Below are 27,115 nucleotides of genomic sequence, written 5' to 3'. Positions count from 1 at the left end.
TGGCCTTCCAAACACTGCTTCATACCCTAGTTCCATCTCTTCTTTCTCTATAAGAGACTTGAAACCTCAGAGGACAATCCTTATAAGAAAAAAATTAAAGAAATTTCCCTCAGAGGAGAAACTTATTACCTGAGAATGATCAAGTTATATGGACATATTGAACCGATTACCTGTGAATGTTGCTAGAAGTTCTTCATTCTTCTCTAAACCTAATGTGGCCATGTGGCCCCCTGGGAGCTGTGCTAGCAACTACTGGAATAGAGGTCAGATGCAGGCCCCATGGAACCTTCAGGAAGACTGGGCTTACAACAGTCTTCAAACCCACATCAAGTGCCTGTGTCCTCACACTTGCTCAGAAATGACTTCAGTATTCCAAACAGGAGGGGACAGTTTGCTAAACTGTCTTACAACACTAATCCTTCTGTTTTTTGAGCTTCATCAAATGTCTATTTGTTTCTAACTCAACATTGGCAATTTCTTCTCAACACAGGTCTATGAAAAGAAATTGAGTGGTCAAGGCTGTTGTTTATATATCATTGTGGCTACAAACCCCAAAATGGAAATGGCTTAGGATAATACGTCTTTACAATGCTGAACCATTCTTTATACTCACTGAAAATGAAAGCATAAATATTCACACTTCTCTTTAAAGATTCTAGTGGGAAAGCACTTTTGAGATTTTAAATGTAAAGACAAATGACAAAGAAAAAGTTATAGTTCAATATTACTGTGATGGTTTCTGGCGGAAGAATGGCCTCTTTGGGGGAAATGTAATCCAATACAGGAAATAAAAAGATCATTGATTATTACACATAACAATTAAAAATACAGTAACTTTATTTCCATTTCCCAGTATCGCATCTGATAAGAACTGTCATCTTTATTAAACACAAAAATATTTCAAGAAAGCACGTTCCAAGATAGTACATATAAGCAATAGTTTGGCAGAATTTTATCAACTCTAGTAGTTCATACCCCCCAAAAAAAGTTTTAAAATTCAAAAATAACCACTTTATTTAACATGTGACACCTTAACATTTAAAATATCATGCTCTAGTTAAATATTTTGACAACACTGTATACAAATAAAATATTACACAAAATATATTTAAGAAAATGTTTGGTCTTTGATCTGAACAATAAATAAAAACACAGGCACTTCTACACTGAGACAAGGAAGCAATCACTATTCAGAATAATTATCTTGTATAAGCAACATGTGAAAATATGGCGATAACAAAACCTGGATCTTTAAACTGACAAGTCACTTACGAAAAGGTCTGCAACTTCAATCTTTTCACTCAAGTCAAAAGTTACATACACTTTCCTGGTCCACAGTGAAAATTCACAAACCCAATATGGTTGTCAGGGGCAATTCAATCTTCAGTTGGCCATTGTGGAATCATACTCATTATTTTCAAATGCTAAAATCAGATAACTATTATGATAACCACCCAGCAAACCAAATACAAGAAAAAGTAAACTCTCTCTCTTATTCTGACCGTAAGACCACAAGATAAATTAGATGAGTGTCACACAGTGATTCCCATCTTGCAAAATTAACTAATTAGATTAACACAAGAAAATACTGTTGGGGTGGCAGAAAAATTCCACAGAAGTCAATTTTCTAGACAATTTTAAAAATTCGTCCAAATCTCATGAAAATAAATGTAATCCCATTTCACAAAAACCAATGAATCATGTATAACAAATTCTTTGTAGTCAGTAAGTTTATAAACACGTGAATTACAGATAAATCAGTCATCATAATGGGAAGCAGGAATAGTAACATAGGAGGGTAAAATAAAAATAACTTAAAATGGTCAAATTCTAGAAACTTATGATATCAGATGAGAAGGGGGGGACACAATGACCACAAGCCGGTAGAAAGGATCAAAACCCATCGTCCTGACGTTATCATCCATAAAATATTATCATTTTCTGCTTTCCTTCTTCACAAAAGTACCAGATTGAAGGATTTAGAAGCCCTCAAATGGATACTACTTATAAAGGCAATTTTGATGGTTTAACACAGAAATTACCCTAAATGTGAGAACCCAACATGGGACTATTCAAAATATGCCTTTCTATGCAAAATTTAGTATGTATATCTTAGCATTTTAAATGAGCACTTTGCAACCGAGACCAAATATCAATCATCTCTTGAGGTTTTCTACTGTGTACTAACATCAGGTCTACATAGGAACAAATGTTATTCTTGTTTTTCTCCTCGATATCAAATGTCCTGAAGCCTTTGTGTTTCTCTGGAACGAGGCCGAGTTTCTGAAGGCACATTCCAGTATAAACGTCATCGATGGGGTAGAGGTGGACCCGGTCGGTGACGTTGTACAGCCTCAGGGCCAGGTGGCCGGAGTAGAGGAATCCCCCTCCCCCCGCATAGGGTGGGTAGACGCCAGAGTAAACAACTTCTGGGATGTAGTACTTCAGTTTCTTATCCCGGTGGGGTCCAGCATTGTGGATCACATCACCTATGAACAAATCTTTGGCTTTGTTCTTGGATAAGCTATTCAAGTAATTCAGGATGTGATGGGTGTTCACAAACACATCATCATCGCCCTTGAAGACGAACTCAGCGTCTGGGCAGGAAGTACTTACCCACCTGAGAAACAGCACTTCCTTCAGAGACAAGTTGAAGAAAGTGTCTCTGTAGCTCCACATAAGAATGTCTTGGTGCTTCTCACTCTCAAATTTCAGCATATCTGAAAGGTCGGGGTGGTTGTCTTCGGGGGGAGTCTGGCCCAGCAAGAAGACGCGGACCACGGTCTGGTTCCCCACGTTGCTCTCTCTGCCCCAGGATTCCCGGATCGCCTGTCTTCTGGCAAAATGTGCAGTGAGGGACTTAATCGCCAGCAATAAGAATGGTTTCTTTGCACACTTATGCGGCTGATCTATAAGCAGTGAATAGTTGCGGCATCTCAAATACAGAAGAAAGTCTTTAAATCTGTCCGGCAGATTGTTAAAACCTGTAACGACTGACATGACCCTCTGGTCAGGTTCACAGTAATTCAGATGGCTTATATTGGAAAAACCATACCCTTCCCCTGTCTGGTTGGCCAACATGCTCAGGATGGGATTGTACTGCTTGTTCAGCTTTTCTTGTTCTCTGTTCCAGTATGCCTGGGGAGGATTAGATATCTTCCAGAACTTCTCTTTGGGTATTATTACTTCCCCTTTTCCATTTTTTTCTTGGCTACTGCTTTTGGAGACTTCCATAATCAAATAAATGAAGACATTTGCCATCATCAGGATACCCAACAATTTTATTCTTCGACGTCCAACACTCATTTCTCATATCTGGAATAAAAGGGGTATGACATTAATTAGATAATTATTAATTTGTACTTGCACATACATTTTGATTTACTTTACTTGCCTCTTTGTCTCCCTAGGAATAGTGGTTTAGAGTACAGACTCTACAGTTGCACTGCCTAGGTTCAAATTTCAGCCCATCCTTTCTAGCTTTGTGACCTTGGGCAAGTGGTATAACTTATATCTCAGCTTCTCTATCTATAAAATGGGGATAATAATCCATTTCATAGGATGGTTGTGAGGAATATATGATTTCCTATGGAAAGCTTTTAAAATAGGGCCTGGCCCATAGCAAGCACTATGTAAGTGATTAACATTGCTGCTCTTGTTTTAGACATGTGTTTACGTATTCCGTGTCTTTCACTCCAAGTTTCTATTCTATTTCATTTTTTTTTTTTTTTGAGACAGAGTCTCACTATGTTGCCCTGGCTAGAGTGCCATGGCATCAGCCTCGCTCACAGCAACCTCAAACTCCTGGGCTCAAGCAATCCTACTGCCTCAGCCTCCCAAGTAGCTGGGACTACAGGCATGCGCCACCATGCCCGGCTAATTTTTTCTATATATATATTTAGTTGTCCAGATCATTTCTTTCTATTTTTTAGTAGAGACGGGGTCTCGCTCTTGCTCAGGCTGGTCTCGAACTCCTGACCTTGAGCAATCCACCCGCCTCGGCCTCCCAGAGTGCTAGGATTACAGGCGTGAGCCACCGCGCCCGGCCTATTCTATTTCATTTTTTAAAAAATGCTGGTCCCAATCCTGAATTATTTCCCAACTTGCTGTTTTACAGATGAAGAAACTGAAGCAGAGAGATTAAGATGCTTGCCCAAGGTTGCAAGGCTAGGAAGTGGAGGAGGTAATAGCCACACTGCATGTTCAGAGAGAGAAAGTGAAAGGAAGACTCATGACGGCTTTATACCAATAGCCAAATACTGAGAACAACTCAAATATTATCAACAGGAGAACAGATTATCAAATTGTGGCATACTCATACAATGGAATATCTCTTGTTGGAAAACTATTGTTACGAGCAACATTACATTGCGAGTGAAAAACCAGATCCAAAATTTCATTTATATTAACTTGAAGAACTAATCTAGGCCCTGGAAATCTGAAAGTGATGGAGGTGGGGGTTTGGAGAGGGGCAGGAGGGACCTTCCTGGGGTAAAGAAATGTACTGCGTGGGTCTTGGCCTGCATGAGGCTTCATGAGTATGTATTAAACTGTATGCTTAAGACCTCTATTGTTTCGTAGCAAAAAGAAAAAGAGACATGCAAATGACATTCTAGCAATATCAAAGGATTTCAGGCTGTGGGCAACAGGAGAACAAGGAAAGAGTAATGAAATGGTTTGCTGGGGATAACCCCAAGGTTCTAACACTACAGACATGAATGATCTGCATAAGAACAAACATTTAGACAAGCTGGACACTAAAAGGCAGCCCAAAAAAGTAGAATGGCAACACACTATAAAGAGAGCTATAAGGATTTCTTATCAGGTTATTCTAAAACTGAGAATTTACCCTTAGGTATTATTATATTTATTCCCATTTTATACCTAAGGAGGCATATATTTAAAGAAGGATGGGCAGAGCTAGAATTCCAGCCAAGGCAATAGATTCCAAGGCTACCATGTCAAATGGTAAACACCTTTCTACGACCTCTAAAACAAAGCTGTGTGACTATTTTAATCAAGAGTAGTATTTACTGTTTTTCTTAAGCAAAACCACACGCGGCCAATACTTTTTTAATAGAAGAAGATTTTTAAGTTCACTAGGTTCTAATAAACAGTCACAAGGCATAAAAATATCTGTCATGTTCAGAGTGCTGTGACACTATTACATGTTGTACAGCCCACATTAGATCAATAGGAATTCACAAGATATTTTGTGTCTCTTAAAATATACTCTAGTAGATCTTTATCTAGTTGCTTGTATTTAGTACTGCTAAATAGCTCCAGCTATGAACAAGGGTTCCAGCTAAGTAAAAGGGTTTTGTTTTTGTTTTCTTTTAAAACCAGCCCCTACCCTATAAACCCAACTTTCCAAAGCCTTTGCACATTTAGAGAGCATGGCAGATGAGAAAGATATGTAGGTGCTCCTGGCTCACCCAAATAAGCAGTCTCTCATCACCACGCCATTCCTCCCCTAACTCCCCAATCACTACCCACCTCCAGCCCTGAAGAATCCCACCACTTAGCCAGCAGGAAAGAAGGATCTTCTTAAACTTCCTCAAAGAAGGAAACCACAAGACACTTCTTACTCCTTTTTTTTTGAAATTTAATTTTTAAAGACAGGTTCTCAATATGTTGCCCATGCTTGTCTTGAACTCCTGAGATTGAGTAAGTAATCCTCCCTCCTCTGGCCGACCAAGTACTTGGGACTGTAGGCACGTGCCACCATGCCTGGCTTCTTACTCCTTAATTATGGTTTTAAAGCTCCCCAAGTCACACAGCCTCAGTAAGTCCACACCTAAATCTCGGGTCCACACCCTTCTTAGGTTAGCTCCTTTCAATTGAGCTTTTCAGCAAATCTTATGAGCTCACTAAAGGTCTGAGTCCGGTACGTCTTTGGCAACCTAAACTACTTTGCTATGGGCCTAACTTTCAAGGGCAAGGGAACCCAATGGACAATGAGAATGTATGTGCAGGGGTATCTGATACGGGTAAAGAATTAGTCATCTTTTTAGAAAATAAATTAGAAATACATTTAAACTTTTTTTTGACTTCCAGATTTGAGACAAAATACTTTAAAAAAAAATAATTGGTTTTCTCTAAATTGGGACAACTCTCCTAATGCTAAAATAGTATTTGACCCAGTACCTCCAATCTATAGGTCTTGGGCACTTCCTAGGCTGAAACAAGAGCAACAAGGATAAGTATGAGGATGAATGGAGAAAAACTACAACGAGGAAAAAGATTTGGAAAGGTATTCAGGAAAAAAACAGCACATGCTATGAACAGCTAATACCCGGCAAAATTGTCAACTCAGTTAAGGAATTTAGACACCAATAGACTATTCCCAAAATTTCTGGAAAGGCAGCTTAAGGAAGAAAAAGGGAAGCACAATACTCTACATAGCTGGTTGTGAACTTCCAGAGCTAATTCTCCTAGGAAATGACACAGGGTGAACGATACGTAAAAATAACTCCAGATAAATTAACAAGTGAAGTATTCAAGTTATGGGGGAGGCCACGGATATCTGGAATCCAGCCATAACCATTTGAAGTTTCTATCAGGGAAAGCAGGGGTTAAGTAATTTGCCTGAACATTACATAAGAGTTAAGTGACAAAGCTGAGATGAGACAGCAGCCTTCTGGCTCACAATCCAGGGCTCTTTGGATCTCTTGTTTTCTATAATGCACAGCCACGTTCTAGTAACCCGGTCCAGGTCAACAACGAAGTCTCAAGGGCTGGCTCAGACTGAAAAGACCCAAGGCATGGGGTCATGTACATCGGATAGTTACCAAGAGTCTCCAAAGAAAGGTAAATGGGAGCTCCTACAAGCTCCCTGCCCCCTTCACAAGGTGGGCTAGGCGTTCTTGTAAGAGTTCAGATTTCTAAAGGCTCAGTTTAGGGGCACTCTTCCCATTACTTGCTAAAGGGTATTTCTTCCAAACCAACCTGAGGAGGAAAGGTGGAAAAACCAGGATTCTCAACTGCACATTTCTATGAAGATTAAATGTCATCTTTCACTTGTGACCTGGGCAGAGTCTCTTGCACGAGAACTCGGCTTTTGGCAGTAGTACTCTTATAACAAGCCAAAGTTCACGGACAGGAGGATAAAGCAATGACTCCCATAAAAATATCTGTGGGAAAAAGTTCTCTAAATAGCTGACTAAATATTCCCATTGAAGACAAAAAACCCAATTCCGTGTCCTTTTTTGAGCAGGAAGTTACATTTTTTAAGAAGAATTTGAGTAAGAAAACCTACCCCAAAGCTGGGGAAGATGTTATAAACCCTCACTTGTGAAACACAGAATTTTTATTGTAACAGAAATAGGAGGAAAATCACATATACAAACAAAGAACAACCTTAGCTTTTTACCTTGTTTCCAGCAGGGATAGAACAGCTTTGAAACTTCTAGAACACTTCAGTTGACTTTGTTTGCTTAATGAAATTAAAATATTTAGAAAGACAATACGACAGAAAATGTGTTAGCTGAAAACAGATTACAAAATAGTTCAGATGTGATGCTGAAACTATGTGAAAATCCAGATAAAATACCACACAGAAACAAAGCTGGTTTACTCCGGGTGGTGGGATGAGAGGCTGTTTTACATTCTTCAACGCTGCCCAACCATCCTTCCCTCTGAGCAGCCTCTTGTGCACGCTACGCACTGGCTGGGAGAGGAGCACAGCGTGCCCCGACACCGAGCTCCCACTCGCCGCCTGTGCCAGGGCTGCAGCCCAGACTCTGTATCACTCTCTCTGACCCCTGCAGTGTTGCACAGAGGCTCTGGCACGACACCCATCCCTAGATCACCAGCACACTCTCCCTCATGCCCATGCCATTTCTTAGAAAGGGCTCCTAAATATAACAGTGAAATATGAACACATCTGCTTTATTTTAATAAATATGTGTCAGGCACCAGCAATCCTATGAGGCAGATACTCTAAATGCCCCCTCTTCATTTTGCAGATGGGGAAATTGAGGCCTGGGGGGGCTGACTGAATTTGCCCAGGGTCACATGGCTGGTAAGTGGCAGAGCCAGGATTCAAACTCTAGCAAGACAGCTCCATAGCCTGAGTTTTAAAACCATCATGCAAGTGAACGCGGCTGCACAAGGTTATGACTGAGGGCACTGAAGGGACACTGGTCTTATTTTCAGCGGTTAATCTTCTTAAAGATTTGAGAGTTACCAAGAGTCTCCAAAGAAAGGGGAAATTCAAAAGCTTTACATTTACACTTTTAAACCCACAAAACTACCATGAGTCAAAAACCAGGTATGGGAGGCAGGGTGGTATAAGTAACATTTACTACTCTGCAGGCCAAGCTCCAGGCAAAATGCAGCCCCCATGCAATGAGGAAAATGAGGCTTCCAGAGTCCCAGCTTCCTAGCCAGTTAGGGATGGAGTCTGGATTTGGGCCCAGGGAGTCTGGTTCCAGACTCTGCTACTTACCAGTGCATTGGAACATAGGGAAGGATGACCAAACCATAAAAACAGATGGTGACTCACAAAGACCTTCTTCTCTATGACCTTGAGGAAGCCAATTTCTCAAGACCTTAGTTTCTTAACCAAGAGGCTGTTTTTATTTTTTCCTCACACACAAAATCATGGTTTTCAAAGACATCAATTTTTCTATTGTCCCAACAATCCATTAATCAAAAGCCATGATCCCCGCCAGGCATGGTGGCTCAAGCCTGCAATCCTGGCACTCTGGGAGGCCAAGGCGGGAGGATCCCTTGAGGTCAGAAATTCGAGATCAGCCTGAAAAAGAGTGAGACTCCGTCTCTACTAAAAATAGAAAAAATTAGCTGGGCAACTGAAAAATAGAAAAAAAATTAGCTGGGTGTAGTGGTGCACGCCTGTAGTCCCAGCTACTTGGGAGGCTGAGGCAGGATGATTCCCGGAGCCCAGGAGTTTGAGGTTGCTGTGACCTAGGCTGATGCCATGGCACTCTAGCCTGCGTGTCAGAGCCAGACTCTGTCTCAAACAAAAAAAAAGCCATGATCCCTCCTACCCCCATCACACTCAGTTGGTTCAATTCCAGCCAAAGCAAAGGACTTCAACATCCACTTAGCTTGTATAGGCTTAATTTTCTTAGGACTCTGAAATACTGAACCAATTCCAATATTTCACTCATGGACACTAGACTGGGAGCCACTAAACTGGATGATCCTAAAAGGTTCACTCCAGTTCTGAGAGCCCTACGAGCACCGAAGTACAAAGCGCTGGCCAGAACCAGAAGACATCTGAATGTGGTCAGTGTGGCCATCGGCAGCCATGCGGACTCATTCTCACACAACTGAGGTGGCACTGACCTCCCCACCAAGGAGCTCAGGCAAATTAGGGAGAGGCTCAACAGCAGCTAACCAGGGACAGAGCCAGCTATACGCCCAAGGCAGACCTAAAACCTGTGCAGAGACTGCCCTGCACTTCCCCCCAGTACCAAAGTTAAGGGTGAAGGAAAGGCAGGACCCTTCTTGTAATCATGAGATAAAATGACCAGTCACCCCCACCCAGAGACCAAGAGGATGGAAATCTAAGCTTCTGATTTGACTGCCGAAGAGTCCGAGTTGGCAGCCTCCTTGTCGGGGGTGGGTGGGAGGGGTGGGTGCTTCCTGCTCAAACATGACACACAAATTCTCACAGAAGGAGCCAAGCCTCCTGCCACATCATGAGGGCAGAAGAGCATGTTCACACTACCCCCTGCTCTTCCCCACCCCCCAGGAGCCTGGCGAGAGTCATTTACCTAAATCCTCACCTCCTAGGCAGTCCCATCTGTTGCCTGGTCCTTGCCAGCCCTTTCCAGGTTCTGCTCGGATAAACAGAGACAGTTTGCAGCTAAGTGGTTCTGGGGGAGAGAACAGCACTCCCGGCACTCACAGCAGATGGTGGGGTGGTGATGAGGCTGTGAGTGGAGCAGCTCAGTGGGACCAGAAGAGCTGGTCACACCTAGAGCTTGTTCCTTGATGGGGCGAGAGGCCTGGCCTGGGTTCTTGCCAGGGCTGGGGCAGGGGAGCCCCAGGCTACCTCCCCCCATCCGCACCCCCCTCACCAAGAGGCTGGCACTAAGCTTCCCAGATGTGTCTGACTCTGCTTTCTGGTCTGTCGGTCACAGAAATGCTACTAGCTATATTCAAAAAATTTGGTTCCTAGTCATTAGTTACCCTCAGTGTTCAAAATCAAAAGGGAAAAGTACTTTTAATGAATCTATTCACCTACGCATCCGCACAGGCAACATTCTAAATCAAAGTGTCTGGCAGTACATGTTCTGATCCCCATTGATCACGACTCCCCCAACGCCCAGTGTGGATGACCTTCCCACACGATAAAAACAATTAAGCACTAAATGCATTCTTCAAATAAATACATACAGAACTTTCAGGAAAAGGGGGGAGGAAGAAATGATGACAGAGAATTAACCTTTCCAGAGGCCATCTTGCCCCACCTGTAGTAAAACTGACAAGGATTTTAGGTCCTCAGTGGAAAGATCACGTAATTTAAAAACACAGCTGGCAGATGTTTGAGGATGGAGATGTCCCAGATCCATCTTTTCAGTTTGGAAAACCAGTCTGGCATCTGTAGTCAAACAGACCAAATTCTGGTTATGCTACCTACTAGCTGTGTGGCCTTAGGCAAATAACCTGACTTCTCTGAGCCTGTTTCCTCCTTTGTAAAAGGAGGATGATATAACCTACCCCACCAGTTTGTTGTCTACCATGCAATGGGCATTTAACAATTCATCTTTGGGGGCTCTGTTTCCTCCACCAAACACTAAATGAAAGCACATTTCTCAAGTTTTCATCGCCTCTTTAATAAGTTTTCTCTCTACAAAGTCATCCATCCACGGCCATAAACATCACCTCCAAAAAGAGGGCTCACAGGTCAACCCATCTAACTCCAGATTTTAGCTTCTAAATGCCTTGTTGGATCAAGTTCCCAAGTACATAGGTGAAAACCCCAGCATAAGCTTGAATTGTTAATTCTCCCTGCTCTGCACATTCAGCCAGGTCATGTGTCTCCGCCACCATAACGTCACCTGTACCTTGTCCTCACCTCTCCTCTATTCCACTCAGGCTCTGCCTCTGGCTACTGATTTCCCACTATGTTCCCCAACATGCCTTATTCCCCAAGCTAACCAGTCTTCAGTCCCCTGTACATACCTTCCCTGCTCGTGCTGTTCCCCGAGTCTGGTCAGACCACCACCAACACTCTACTGCTCCCTTCAAGCCCAGCTCTAGCTCTGTGTTTGTGTTGTCTGCTCCATTCCCAGAGGTGGAGGCTCAGGGCCTCTTCTCCTCTTCTAAGAGATCTCCTGCCCATGGATATGCCCCAGCTTAAACACCAGCCTCACCTCCCAGGAGTTAGGGTAGTCTCTCCTGGTCAGGTTGGCTTACGCCTGGGCATCCTCCATGACCAAGGTCTTCACGTTGTACCACCACTACACTCCAGCTCATGGTACCTGAAAGTCACCCAGCATTTGCCGAAGGAACAGATATTTTGGTCATCTGGTCAAGTTCACTGAACAGAGTGAGTGTTCAGAGAAACTAGGATTAATTAAATATACATATCCTTTCTCCAAAGAGATGACACTGGGAAATCACTTAGATGTATGCTACTGAATTATTTAATATACGTACACATTTATATACATCTGTCTCACTTTATTAAGTACTGAAGGACAACAGAAAAAACTTATAACGGATTCTCTAGAGTTGGGGGAGATAGGAGTTTTTGAAGTAGCAAGCCCATGTTAGGCCTGGAGTGGGAATTACAGTCAAGCCCTTATTTCCCAGTTGGCCCTAGACCCACCAAAGGCAACATACCCGTGGGTGTGCTCCGAGTGAGCATCCCGTGTGCAGGATGCAGGTGTGTGGGGTTCAGCAGCGCTTCCAGGTGAGGGCTCCATCCCTCCTCTGTAGCAGACCCAAGCCTCCCCTCCTCCACCCTATCCCAAAATGGGGGTGCTCCACCTCCTGTAGTTGTTACCTACATGACAGTAGAGGAACACAGCGAGCATGGCAAAAGGAAGGAAGGTCCTTAGTACAGATCTGCAACCTGAGGTAGGACAATGATTGCAGAAAAGAAATGCCGTAATGCAGGCAGCCCCTTCCTAAGGAGCTTAATGCATTTTGGAAGCCCTTGGTTAAGAGCCTGCACATGGCTTGGAAAATGCTTCCACTCCAGCCTCTAGGATCTACCCATTAGCAAGGGTAATCTGGCAGGCTCCTGGAGAGCCCTCAGAGAAATCGCTAGCCTTCTCTCTCATTCATCCTTCCGCTTGTTTAGATGAGCTGACCAGGATGTTTTCCAGTCTGGGTCCAACCAGGCAGTAATTTAAGCAAGAAAGTTTAATACAAAGAGTATGATATTGAGTGACTATGAAGATGGAATAAGAATCTAAAGGATGCCCTGAGACAGATGAAAAGTACCCCCAAAAGGACAAATTTGGAAGTGGGGGGTTCCAGGGTTTGCTGAAGAAGGTATGGATGGTAGAAAAGTTCCTGGTACCCAGGCCAGAGATGGTCCAGTCATTAGGAAAGCAGGGACAACTCTCTGGGGTGTAGGTGAACAAGGCCGGAGAGTGGATAGGTGGGCAAGCATGCAGAAGGAAAGGAGGACACACAGAGGGGGGGTCACTAGGTGGTGCTAAAACCCAGAACTGAAGAGGCCTCCCCCTGTAGGAGCTTAGCATATCAGTGTACGATCTGGACTAGAGCAGCTCAGGGCTGTGCTCAGCACAAAGATCAGGTGGCCAGCTCGCTAGATGGCCAGCACCATGTGGCTCCGGTGTACACACATAGGATCTAAGAAGAGGATGAAGGGAGCAGTGACCCAGGATGGGCATGGCCTGCTATCTCAGGCTCCCAGACCCACCATTGCTGCCAGAGCCGGAGAAAGCAGAACAGCAAATTCTGGAGAGAGCTGTACCCTACAGGAATCTAGGAGTGCAGGAAAAACAACAGGCTCTCTCTAGGAGCCCAGAATCACACATACACAGACACTAGGAACCGAGAAGGAAAGTCCCTTCCCTCTACGAGCTCTCTGAAAGTCCTCTTCAGAGATCTCAACTCACAGAGAGCAAAGGAAAAGTATGTGAAGGGCCCAGACCCATTTTCAGACATCAGGCAACAGAGGGTGAATTTGAAGCTGAGAGGCAATACTTGAAAGCTGGCACGAGCTGTAGGTCTCTATGTCATCAACCCAAAGTCTTCTTTAACCACAAACACTTTTATTTCAAGTCTGGAGTTGGGAGGAAAGGGTATAAAACATGAGTCCTCTACCCTGGATTGGCAGAGAGGCAATAAATACGTGGCAGTCCTTTAGTCAACACCAGGGGATGAGGCAGGACCTAAGTGGGGCTTGCAACAGGGCAGGTTTCAGAAATGTGGCGAGAAGCAGGGCAGATAAGAGATGGGGTGGGGACACAGTGTCTGCAGGCTGAGATCCACACAGCCAGTTTCCAGGCAGATCAGTTCTGAGGCCACACTGGAAAGAGTAGGTAGGAGCTGGCGGGGCCCTCTGCTGCTCCGCTAGGAGGAGGATGAGCCATGCCTACGTCTAACTTGACAAATGATGCTGCTGGACAGATTGCAAGAACGTGTTTTCTTTTACATCCCCTTTATTTAAAAAAGAAAACTGACTATATCGCACAAGAATATGAAATAAGGGGAAAATGAAGAACTCCAAATTGGACATCTGTGGCAATTACAAATATAGTTGGCTTTTGCGTTCACTGAGATTTAATTTCTATAAAGCGGATTCTGTTCACGCTGGAGAAGGAGCATGACCTGAGTGGTTTGTCTTCTATCATCCAATCTCTAACACATCTCTGACAGAATACAGGTATATCTGGTCTGTCTTACCAATTGCTAACCGATGGGCGTATGAGTTTTTTCTGATTTGCCCTATAATTGGAAAAAAAGCAATAAACAACCTATGTGTGCCTTTTTCATCATCTAATTGTTTCCTTTGGAAAAATTACAAGGGAACACAACCTTTTAAAGTCATTTAGCATACTATCAAGTTATTCCCCTTGCCCTCACCCTAAACCTTCCCTACCAAAAAGAAAGGCCAGACTGATTTATCCTCTCACAACATATCCAAGAGCACGACGTCATCCACACTGACAATGGACACTGTCCTTCTTTTTAATCTTTAACAAAAAGAACATCTCCCTGTTTTAACTGACACTGTCTTTTCATACGCTTCCTTCCTAATTTTCCTAGTCTCCCTGCCCTTTGCCCATTTTTCTATGTCGGGATGTTCTCATCTCATTTAATCTTCACAACAAGCTTAAAAACGTGAAGCAATTAGTTTGAGGTCACAGAGCTAATCCCTGTGGAGCCAATGTCTGGACTTCGGACCCAACCTCAAGTCTAAGCTCTTATACTTTCTACCACACAACACTAGCTCAAAGAGGATTTCAAGAATCCCCAAATAAGGCTGCATTTTTAAAAGATAATCAAGGAACTAAAATCACTGCATTTGTGGATACCCAGAAAAATGTAAACAATTCCAAGGAAAGTCATGGGAATTGAGATTTTTTTTTTTTTAAATCAGTATAAGAAAGGAATAACGTAGACAAAGTGGCCAGTTGCCACTGGTTTAAGGTGTCCAGAGGTCCCGGTCTAGTAACGCAGGCACCTTCCATACCTTGGGCAGAATCCCCTGCAGATGTGTTTTGTGATTAGTGAGTTCGTTTTGGTTAGTTAGTTATCTGTACTAAAGAATGAGAGGTTGGCAGGGGCTTAAACTAGCCCCAGGCACAAACGCATCCAGGCAAAACCTTTTGTCAGAGCTGTCTACACACAGAGAAATTCTGCCTCTAGCACGACAGCCTGAGGCAGGGGAGCCCAGCACAGCCCTACAACGGGCTACAGGTCACAGAGGAACAGCCAGCCTGCCTGTGACAGAACCAGTATTAGCCACAAACTGTGCCATCTCACCCTTTTCCTTGTTTTTACAACAACATGCACAGGCACTCCACACACGGAGCATAGCCCCATTTCATTGCCAGAAAGAAGCTGTAAGAATTTCTTTTCCAGGGCCTTACAGATCATCTACTCCAACCGTCTCATTTACAGGAGAGGAGACCAAGGCACAGGGAGACAGAGCCTTGCCTGCGGCCACCACAGGTTAGGATGAGGCCAGCAATTCACCAGTGAGAATTGTTAGTAACAAAGTCTTTTTCTCACAGTCCATAGCTTCGATTCTGGTCCATTAACATAAAAAACAAAAAAGCCAGCCTAAGAGTGAGACCCCATCTCTACAAAAAATAGAAAAATTAGCTGGGCACGGTGGCGCGTGCCTATAGTCCCAGCTACTCCGGAGGCTGAGGCAGGAGGGTCGCTTGAGCCCAGGAGGTTGCAGTGAGCCATGGTGAGGCCACTGCACTCTAGTCCAGGTGACAGAGCAAGACCTTGTCTCAAAAGAAAAACAAAAATCCAAAAGAGCCAACTGCCCCAGCACCTCCACTTGCCCCTGCTTCCTCCTAGCTGTTGTAACACGTCACCCACATTTATCTGACTTACCACATTGTGTGATAACAGCTCTGACACACCCACAGGCGTCTGGGCAGATAGGGCCACACTCACTTCTGTATCTCTAGGTCTGCCACGCAACACACAATACACGTGAGGACAAGAAGGACATAGTGGCTCACGCCTGTAATCCTAGCACTCTGGGAGGCCGAGGCGGGCGGATTGTTTGAGCTCAGGAGTTCGAGACCAGCCTGAGCAAGAGCAAGACCCCGTCTCTACCAAAAATAGAAAGAAATTAACTGGACACCTAAAAATATATAGAAAAAATTAGCCGGGCATGGTGGCGCATGCCTGTAGTCCCAGCTACTTGGGAGGCTGAGGCAGTAGGATTGCTTGAGGAGTTTGAGGTTGCTGTGAGCTAGGCTGATGCCACAGCACGCTAGCCCGGGGAACAAACAGAGACTCTGTCTCGAAAAAAAAAAAAAAAAAAAAGAAGGACATAAAAGAGGAGAGGCAGCAGTCCTGGCCACTCCTCTCCACAAGGTCAGAAGCCTTTTCTAGATCCTGAGCTCTCCCTTCAATGCCTCACTCTCACCCATCAGGCAGCATCACCTGGTATCAATTCAACGTAGTACATCGCCTAGAAACATCTCTCAGGAAACAGTCACATACAATTAAAGAAATCTATAAACAAACACAGGCCCAAGGGATGGGAGGAGGGGAGGAAGAAGGCAATTAAAAATTAATAAAAATGTACAAGCATAAATTACAGTACTGGACTAGAAACAGAATCCCATTACATAAACTAAGTTATCAAACTGACCTTGTATAAATGCTTCTGGAAATAAGTAGGCCAGCAGCCCTGGTTTGGCAATCTTGGTGTGCAGAGATGGGGAGGGGGTAATTTGGTATCTATTATGTGGGATACTCTTTGTCTATAAACACATACACAGAAAAGGTGGTGAAGTCACTTAAGAAAAAAATATTTTCACATAGGTATTGGAAAAGTGATTATCGTCCTTTTATACAGCAAAGTGCATCAAAAATCCAATTAATGACCAATTAACAAAATTAAAAGTTGACTCCCCTTAAACTCTTAAGATTGGCTTTCAAATTTATACGTCGTTCCCCACCACTTGGTTCCAACAGTCTGTGATAACTGACCACAAACAGAAGCAGAAATTTTAAATTTTAAAACAAGCACTTTAATGTTAAGCACTTGGGCAATCCAATTCAGTCCATTTTCCCTGGCATAAAGAATCATCTGCATCACTTCCAAGAGGTACTTTACAGACAAACCCTTCCAAAACAACCACTGCCCTTCCAATTCTATTAAATTATATTTGGCAATTCTCGTCCTCCAAGAACTATAGAGTTTGAGAGCATCTCCCAACATTTCCCTGCTGTATAAACGTTTACATTTGTCTCCCTTCCAAAATAAAAATATATCCTCCAAAAACCAGGAAAGCATTGTTTGAACATGCTGCAAACTAGGGACCACATATAGCACATTAAAAATAGCCATCTTTTGTAACTTCAATAAATATTTAAAATTACAGAAATGACATTCATTGTGTTTATTTTAATTTAACAAATTGCCTTGGGAAGTCTCAATTTCTTGGTTGTTAGGATAAAGGTTTCCAGTGACACATTTTCTTAAAAGAGACCAGGCCCTTGGTTCTAGTAAAGGGGACACCAAAGGGCATAAGGTAGCACAGCCTCAGACTCCAGGACTCCTCAACTTACCCAGCTGGAGTCTTGAGAGAGCTGCCTAACGCACTCCTCTAAAAACAGGCAGAAAGTTGTGCAGAATTAGCATGTGCAGAGATTTTTAAAATAACGTCGTATTAAAGGGAATCCACAGGCAGGCTGGACAACAGTCTGACACTTTGGGGGAGGGAAAAAAGACAAGAAAGGAAGAAATGGGATGACGGTATCAGGAACACTCCTTATAACGAGTCAAATTAACCACTGTACAACTAGTCCCTATCCACTCCCTGAGGGCTTGTCCATGTACCAGGAAGTGTGCCAAGGGCCCACCTGGATACATGCTCCTGTGAAGTGGTGACTGAGTTTCCCAGAGAGTGGAGGGAGGGGACACAGGAACTGGGAACCCAGATGGGCTGCCCCAGCATGGAGCATCGTGGCAGGCATGGCCGGACGGAGGGAAGGCGGGCATCCCCATCCTCACTAAGCGCCCTTACAAAGCCCTGGCCCTCGATCCTGGCATGCCACTCTCAAAACCCTCACCCGGAGGCCTCCTGGACACTAGCACCCCTTAAGACACCTGCTGTGTTCCCCACTATACCTTTGGTCAGACTGCCAGCCTGAAATGTCCCTTCTCTTGCTTCTCAATCCTACCCCATCCTTGAAGGTCCAGGTTCAAATCCTGCCTCCTCCTCCTCCACAAGGACAGCCTCAATTGCCCAGTGTACTGTATTTCATCCTCTCCTCCTGGCAATGAGGATCTCCCAATGATGTCCAAGGGCCGGCAAAGCCCCTACAGCACCCCAGCTTCCCAGGCCAGCCCACTCTTTACACACGCCGAGTCTCCAATTAACCTGGGGTCCCCCAGGATGACGCCTCTTCTCCAGGGTCAGAGCCCGTCCTCGTCTCAGAAGACAGCTCTCCTAGTGACATGTGACCCTGGGGTGGCAACTTCAGAACAGGGTACCAAACAAGCACAATGGCTCTCCCTCTCCTCAGCTCCCACCTCCCAGATTCCTTTCCTGCCTCTTCTCCCTTTCTCAAATGCTAGTTAAATTCCAAATTACTGAGAGGTATGTAAGGGCTGTTGTCTTTAAGTTGTTTTTTTAAATATCAAAATAAATCATACAGATTTAAAATACACATCCTCAAAACAGTGACATTTTGGCCTTTTATCCAAATGTTCTCTTAAAGGGTAGGGATCATTGAAGCATTCAACTAAAAACTCATGTCTAAGTATTCAAAGAAGAGGTAAAATAGTAACATAGCTTTCTCTGGCCACGTGCCAAGAAAAATCTCTGTTGTCAAAATAAAAGAGAACATGTTGTTTGCTCAATATTTGGGCATACTACCGAACAGCCTAGAAACTGGGCCTCTTCTACCAAGCAATTGAAATCGCCTCAGTTTTAAGCATGTCCATGCATACATATTGCCTTCACTCGCTGTGGCTACCCCACAGACACAGCTTCCCATGTCCTCCTGGGTCTGCTTCTCACTCTCCCTGGGGACCCAATCCACTCCCCACACTGATGGCTCCCACACCTGTGGTCTCCTGTGACCTCCCTCTCCTGCTCTGGACGGTGCCTACAGCCCCCTAGTCATGAGTGGGGCAGGCATGAAAAAGAGAAGTCGTCACACTGAAACTGCTGGCAGCTACCTGAGGCTGCAGGATACCATTCTGCACTTGTTTAAAATTTTCCATAATAAAGAGGGTTTTTTTAAAAAAAAAAAAAATCCATCAGAACCTCAAGGAACAAAAATTCAAAAGAGAAACAACCAGTTAAAAATAGGAGTATTCATGAGAGATATTTTAAGTTCATTTGAAGAAAATAATTCCTTATGTGGTGAAGGGAGAGAAGAAAAATAAAATGGCTGCAACTCATTTAAAGAAAAAAGCTACATACGTTCCTTATAAACACGCTTCAAATACAGCCATAAAATAATAAATGTAAAAATACATCCTTAGTTTCAAATGCCAATTATTTAGAAAGGATGGCATTTGCAACACACCCACTTTGACCCTTTCAATATTAGACAAATATATTTGATTCCAAAACACCAGGCTTCCCAGTAAACAATCTAGAGCCAGATCTGAAGGATTTGGGTTCCCCCTCCCCCAAAAAACCCCACACACAGATTATGTTACTCCCTGATCAGGACTCAGAAAAGAAGCACTTGGATGTTAAGTGATTTTCAAAGAAAATAAGCAATAAAAAAAAACTTTTTTGAATCACAAATAATAAGCTGTAGCAAGTTTATAGTCCATAGAAATATCCTACTAGAGTGTTAACACCCTCATATTCATGATTTCAATGGATTCAAACAATAAGCATGTGAAGTTGGCTGTACAGGTTTTATCCCATTTTGCAGGGAGTGGGAAACAGAAGCTAAATGGGCTGCCATGGTTACAAAGATATTTGATGTCAGCTCTGGGACCAAAACCTACTTGTCCAAGTTCTCCACAACAGCCAGGCCCCAGGCTTTCACCTGCTATGACACCCTTTTCACAAACAGTGATCTCCACCGTCTCCCCCACCTCAAAGCTCTCTTCCAGTGGCTCCAGGCACGGGCTCTTCCTCATGCCCCTTTGTCCCGCCTTGACTGTCCCAATCCCCTTCACCTCCCAGAGTCAAGAGTCTTTGCACTCTCCTGACTCCATAGGCACTTAACACTGCTGGCCACCACCTCTGTACCCACCCCAAGTTCAGGATTCCCCCTATCCCCCAGTTCTCTTGCATCTTGGCAGCCTGTGCTCCTGGCACCATCCCCCAAAATGGGCCCTCTCCACAGTTCTGGGCCCATGTCTATTGCTGGGTCTTCTCTCATCCCACACTCCTGTCCCCAGACCCTCTTAGATATGGACTCCAACATCCCATATGCTAAAAGTGCCCCAGCATACCTTTGTCTGTAGCTGCCTCCTCCACACCTCCCTAAATTGGTTTCTGAATCCCACCGCACCCACCATGAGTCTTTTTATCCCTCTTATCTCTTTCAAATAAAACATACGCACATCTCAATCCTATACCATCCTGGCCCTGGGTTGGGCCCTCAATTCCCACCCCCCTTACCAAAACTACTGGTGGCCTAACTCAACAAATTGATACCAAACACCTACTTAAACCAAGCAGTGTTGAAAACAGGCAACGAAGAATAAAGTGGTGGTCGACTGTACAAGGTTAAGCGCTTGGATGAAACATGAAGCGCAGAACGGGGATAAGGAAAGGCTGCTTTGAGCAGGTGATCAGAGAAAGCCTCTCTTCTCCGAGAGAAGGTGGGGGGGGTCACTGCTTCCAGTGCCAGGCCAGTGTGGCTGCAGTGAAACTAGGGGAGAAGGGAGGCAGGAGAGGAGGGCAGTCACCACAGTCCTGGTGGGTGACACAGAACTTTGGCTTTACTCTGAGGGAGCCACTAAAGGATCCCTCCAGCTTCCTTCTGAGAACAGACTGTGGGGTACACAGATGGGAAGCAGAGAGCAGAGGGACTATAAAATGACCCAGGCCCATGAGACACGCCTCACGCATTGCTCTCAAGCTCATTGCAAGCCTGATCAGGACTTGTCACGATACTCTCTCCACCGCAACAAGATTCAATGCCCTTCCGCCCCACTACCTAACTATTAAGTGCCCCGTCTCTGCATGGTCGCTGAGGCTGCAGTGTGCTCTATTACCCGCTCCTAAGCACGCAGCACTCCAAAACCACAGGATCACCTGCTGTTTCAAGAGACTTTTATAAGCCTTTGTGTTGTACACTCTATTTTCTCAGCCTGCAACTCCTTGACCATATCCACCTTCCTTTCTCTGCCCCTGGAATGTTATTTATTCATCCTTCAAGGCTAAGCCCGAAGTCCACCTCCTCAGGAAGCCTTTTTGGCCGTCCTGCCAATGTGTGATTTGCTTACGCCTCTACTAGAGCACTCACACCAGTCCCTGGCTGTCGCCACCGGTCTGCCAGTGGAGGGTCAGAACTATGCCTGACCCATATGTGAATACGCACAGGGCGAGTACAATGCTGGGCATACATTGAGTGCTCAATCAATGCATATTGACTAAGTGAATAAATTGCCCATTTCAGATAACATCTTGAGGTCTTCCTGGGGGAGGAGGATTAGAGGACAGGTTTTCCCTCTCAGCTATTGTAATCTGGAGGCCAGGGGCCCTCTGATGGAGCCTCCAGGGAGAGTGTGCCCAACCCTCCTGACACAGGCACAGCCACGGGTAGGAGCCAGAGCGTGGACAGATTTGAATCTAGGCCTTCAAAGACTCTTGCTCTCTCTGCCAGGCATCTCTAAGCAGGCCCATACACAGTTTTAAATGTGCCTAAAGTGTTGGCAATGTGTTTTTCCTAAGGTCATTCTAGAAGAGCACAAATGCAGAAAAGAGCACTTAGAAGGATCCAAATCAAGTTAACTACATTTACAGCATTAAGAGATAGTGGGATTAATTTTATTTTCCTTTACCTTATCTTGAATATTTTTTCTAAATAAACAGAAGTCAGAAAGGATGCCAAAGTACCACCCAAGTTATATTCAAAGAATGGCTCCAAAAATAAAAGGTATCAAACAAATGCATACACTAGGGACATAAGACCATTAAATATATAATACCACTTCTAGAGTAAGATTATGCAAGTTAAAAACGTTTTAAATGGCTCGTCTAAAGCATGCAATTAAAACAACTGGCCCTGTGCTTTCACTTCAGAAATAATTATTTCACAAAACATAAAGCAGTAAATGTTCTGAGCATCTTAAGCATTTATCGATGACTCAACTAAACTCCTCCATGAGCTTCACAATCAAACGTAAACCAGCTCTCATCAATGTACCCTAGCTCCTATCACACAAGTGACCCGACAGCTCTGAATGAGACATTTCAATGACTGTCATTAGAGAGGAAATGTCAATTAATAGTAATAGGGGATCAACTATCAACAAATAATACATCTTATTTAAGCTAAATGCTATATCAACAAAGTGTTGAATCAATAAAAATTTGTCTTCTACCTTAATAAAAGACTTACAAGACTTTTATAATGAAATAGCCTATTTAAACACAGAATAGTGGCTTTAGTTATCACCTTTTAAAAAAAATAAAAGAGGGACAAGGAAACTGCACGTTAGGCACAGTGCTAGGTATTTATTTTAGGTTTATTATTTACATTAATCTTCCCAGCAAATCTGAGATAGGGCTTTATCTCCCCCATTTCACAAATGAGAAAACAGGCTCAGAGAGGCTATGTAACTTGTCTGTAGTCACACAGTAAGTGGCAAGAATAGAACTTAAGTCTGTTTCACAAAAGACTACATACTGTATGATTCTGTGATTCCACTTATATGAAATTCAAGGACAGGCAAAACCACATATCACATCTATGATGATGTAAGTAAGAATAACAGGTCCTTCTAGGGGGTGGATATTGACTAGAAAGGGGCACAGGAACCTTCTGTTGTACTGAAAATGCTATACTTCTTGACCTGGGAGCTCACATACATGAGCTCACACTTAATATTAGCACTTCACTCATTTTACTGTTTGCTATACCTCAAATTTAAAAAAATTCTCATCTCATAGACTCCAAGTTCATGCTCTTAACCCCTAAACCACCACAACTAAGCCACCACATGGCCACTCCGACCGAACCTAGCTACACCCTAGAATTGATTACCTTGGATTATCAGTTTTTTCAAACATTCTGGTAAGCAACTGACATCTGAACAATAAACCTGTTTTAAAATGCCACAGAATGAAAAGTAGAAAGTATTAATTTCCTGGCTACTGAGAATTTCCCCTCTGCAGCCACATCAGAATTAAGAAAAAAAGAATCTTAACCCTGCTGGAAGGGAATGTTTATAGACACACAGAAAATAATGTGTAATACAGTTCTTAAAGTTATAAAAATACCTAAAGCTAAAATTACAGAAAATATTTCAAGATATATATTACAACTTTATCGACAATGCTGACTCTCAAAAGAAGTTTTAATTCTGTTACAAAAATTAAGACCAAGAAGACAAAGCTGGTGGGCCAAGGGCAAAAAACTCAGAGTAGGAGCAACAGGCAGTGAGTGCAAAATCTCAACTCTGAAAGTTGTAACAAATAGAAAACTCAGTACAAGTAACTTTTTTCCAGCAGTGAAGTAATTGTGCCACATATGCCCTCATAACAAATTCTCCATCAAGTAACAAGTTCTTCTGGCTGAAGCTTTGTTCAGACTAGCAAAGCCTCATCACCAGTGGGTGATGATGAAATCATTACATCAATTCTCTCAAAGCTTTACCCCACACATACGCACACCTCTGATTCCAACAGTAATTGCCTCCCCAGAGAGAGGAATTTATTCATCCCACAATTTGGAGACATATTTGGCAAGTACCTAGTAACAGTAATCCCACCTTAGAGAGTGGAGAAAAAGAGCTGGATCACACCTGTTGGGTATATGTGCTGTCTTCTTTCTTTACTGGGTGCTTTCGATTAGGTAGCCAGGAAACATTTACCACTTCCTGAGCCTAGTTTAATTCATGTTTTAACCTTCTGTACACACCAAAAATATCAGGCAATTGAATGAAATGACTTTTAGTCTCCCCTGGGCATTTGCATAAAGACCAAAAGGCCTTTACGAGAATTTTTCAATGTTAGTAATATATGTACCATCATCCGGTGTGTTGCAATAGGTTACATAACCAAATATTATTCTAGTTGCAGGATCTCAATGTTTATAAAAGTAACCATAGGCATTTATTAATTTTTAAAATCTTTTTAACAGACTGTCCAATAAAACTGTCAAAAAACCTAAATAGAGTCAAATATTATATCCATTAAGCAAATTAGAAAAAATGAAAACACTGACCCAGTATGTCAAGAACAGAGTGCTTCAGGCACATTCACAGCTCTGGGTCAGCATCCCTAAATTATGGTTTTCAAAGAACCCCACCATTGCTAGAAAACATTGAAAGCTACGTTTCAAAGTTTGTTTGAGAAACAAAGGATTCACCTTTTCTCTTATCCCTGTATCAGCTGCATGTGTATCACACATTTCTGTTATCAGTCCCACTTTCCTATTTTTAGCATGTTTATTAGAACCAGAGAAATCTAAATTGTGATTTTTGTTTAAAACAAGAAAATTTTCAAAACTGCAAACTATTTATATATTCAGGCCTCCATCAGAAGCCCAGAAAAAAAACCAATTCATAATTTTTTTTACAAGCAAATTATGTTTATTTTCCTCAAAAAACGACCTCATTCTTTAGATTTTAAAAACCTGCCATCTGCATCTGCCCAACTTGGCTGACTTCAGTCTCAGACAGACAAATCTGAAGGGTTGCCATGTGGTTACTGTTTTTGGTAAGGGGAAGTTGGTGCTAGGAGGAACCTTTAAGTTGATTACAGCAATGACCACCACTTATTAAGCACTTCTTAACTCCTGTAGTACAGTGCTAGGAGTTTGGCAAACACTCTATTTGTCATCAAAAACAATCTTGTAGAGCAGACACTACCATCCCCAAAACCAGATACGGAAAATGAGGCTATGATAAAAAAAAAAATAACTTGCCCAAGGTTAACCTGCCCACTGAATAGCATGTGGCAAAATCAAGACTATTGAATGGTGAGGGTGAGAACTTGGCAAATTTTGTGGAGAATTAGGCCTTTCATGATACATGTGCCATCTGCACAAAAAACTAAAAGAGGAGCACCGCGCCCTTGTTGTAGGGAGAGTCTCAAAGGAAAAAGCAATATTCCAGGTCAGGTGCGGTGGCTCACACCTGTAATCCCAGCACTTTGGGAGGCCAGGAGTTCAAGACCGGTCTGAGCAAGAGGTGGAGATCCCATCTTTACAAAAAATGGAAGAAGTAGCCTGGTGTGGTGGTGCTCTCCTGTAGTTCCAGCCACTCTCAGGAGGCTGAGGCAGGAGAATCGCTTGAGCCCAGGAGTTTGACGTTGCTGTGAGCTATGATGACGCCACTGCATTCTAGCCTGGGCAGAACAACACCCTGTCTCAGGGGGAAAAAAAAAATCCCAAACTGAAAAAGTAGCTTCAAATAGACGATCTAATGATAAACACATTTGTAAAGGCAGGCCAGGGTAGAAAAGGTTTACTCAAATTACTCAAGTAGAGTTCCACGGGGCTCCTGCACTTCTCTGAAAATCTAATCTGGTTTAAGAGCGCATGGGCTCTGTGTAAAACTCTCCCAAATTCCACCACGCTTAATAACCTCTATTCAAAAGAAACAGAAGCGGCGGCTAGGACAGTGGGAAGTGACCGCCCTGCCCTGTCTGTCCTCCCTCCGGGTCAGCTGTCAGATCCGCTTGGGCGCGACCAGGAGCCGCCACAGGCAGGGTAGCCCCCGACTGTGTTTGGCCTGGTCCCCGCCTTCTAGTCCCAGTGCGGGTCCTGTTGGCCACCTTGTTAACCATCTCATCAACTCCAGAAACACAAACAGTTACATTGGAAGAATTTGTTATAACAAGTAGAAGCCCATATTCACCACTGGCTTCGCAATCTGATATCTACGGCTAGGCTCCAACAAAGGAAGGGCAGAAGAACACGGTTTAATTAACTATTCTGAACAACCGTTCCATGAAGTTGGAGTGATTGAGGCGGCCATGGGGGCTGGGGGAGCAGAGACAAACAAACCACCCCTGCGTTTAGACAGGACAGAGCCTCCTCGCCAACCCAACTTATAAATGTACATATTATTTTTAAAGATGAGCTGTCACGCTGTGACACTTGTGGGGAGTCTCTCGACTGCTCCTCCACTTGATGGGGAGACGGAGTTCTGCAGCTCCCCAAGCTGAATGTAAAATATCTTGCCCTGGAAATTAACAAGGTGACTCGGTAAATGCCTCCGGAAGGGTCCGCCTGCCTTCCAGCGGCCGCTGCCCGAGCGCGTCCGCAGCCCCCGCAGGGCCCCCACGCCCACCTTCCCACGAGGTGTTTTGCAGAGACCGGCTGCAGGCGCTTCCTGGCCCGGCAGCACCCCACCCCAGCCCCCACCCCCACGACCCGGGCAAGCAGCCTGGTTAATCATTCAACGCGGGCGGCGTGGAATATTTTTTTAGAGGTCAAAGCGAAAGGTTCTCCCTAAGTTTCGCAGAAACCAGTCTTTAGGGACCTGGAGGTAGCAGTGGCCAGCGGTTGGGGGTGGGGTGCGGCTGCCGGCGGCTCTTTGGCTCACAAAACACCTGATTCCCCCATGCGGCATAGGAGACCGGCGCAGTGCGAGGGTGGGGTGCGGGGGTGCGAGCGAGAAATCACTCACGGCCCCCTCCCCACCATGCTCGTGCGCCCCAGATGAGGAGGCCTTGCCCCAGACGCCCCTTTCCAAAGCCTGCATCACCCCTGCGCGGGATCTCCCGGAAGCTGGGGTACAGCGGGAGGGGGAGATGTCCCCGGGACCCGGGGGTCGGTGTGGAATGGGGCAAGAGGCTTTCCTCTGGGTTAAGGACGGTGACGGGGACAGGGGGAAAGGTGGGGGAGGCTTAGATGCGGCAGGCACCTAGGGACGGTTTCCTCCACTGGGGCGCCGGTACGAAGCCGGAACCGGAGAGGAAGCGGGTGTGGGGAAAGAGGGGGTTCAGTGGGCGGAGGAGCGGGGAGGTGGAGAGGGCAGGCTGACTACGCAGGGGAGAAGAGAGTGGGGAGGGAGGCGGCGGGGGCGCCCACCCGCCCGGGCCCTACCTTGTCCAGGGGCAGTTCCAGCTCGGCGGGGCGGGGGCAGGGGCGGGAGATCGCGGCCGCATCCACGTCCCGGCCGCTCCGCGCGGCTCAGCCCGGCGACCGCCGCCGCTCACGCCCCATGCGCGGCGCCCGGGATGGGCGGCCCGGCGGTGTCGGCTCCGGCTCGGCTCGCCTCCCGCACTTGTTGCCGCCGTGTCCGCCGCGCCTCGCTCCAGGCTCCGTCTCTCGGCGCCGCCGCCGCCTCGGGGCGCCCGCCCCG

General features: G+C 44.6%; 1 protein-coding gene across 1 annotated transcript; it reads right to left on the bottom strand.

Annotated features, from left to right (window-relative positions):
- Positions 1-819: 819 nt before the first annotated feature.
- Positions 820-27,076, bottom strand: B3GNT2 (UDP-GlcNAc:betaGal beta-1,3-N-acetylglucosaminyltransferase 2). Its single transcript, XM_012639174.1, has 2 exons — positions 26,857-27,076; positions 820-3,315 (listed from the first exon to the last, which is right to left on the bottom strand). Exon 2 carries the CDS (start codon positions 3,304-3,306, stop codon positions 2,113-2,115), a length of 1,194 nt encoding a protein of 397 aa, XP_012494628.1. The 5' UTR covers positions 3,307-3,315; positions 26,857-27,076; the 3' UTR covers positions 820-2,112.
- Positions 27,077-27,115: the final 39 nt, after the last annotated feature.

Source organism: Propithecus coquereli, unplaced genomic scaffold (genome assembly GCF_000956105.1).
Source record: "Propithecus coquereli isolate 6110/MARCELLA unplaced genomic scaffold, Pcoq_1.0 Scaffold138, whole genome shotgun sequence".
Lineage (NCBI taxonomy): Eukaryota > Metazoa > Chordata > Mammalia > Primates > Indriidae > Propithecus > Propithecus coquereli.
This window is presented reverse-complemented; position numbering and strand designations above follow the sequence as displayed.

Excerpts from the sequence above, each read along its gene's own strand:
- B3GNT2 (XM_012639174.1), bottom strand. The coding sequence starts at position 3,306 with ATGAGTGTTGGACGTCGAAGAATAAAATTGTTGGGTATCCTGATGATG.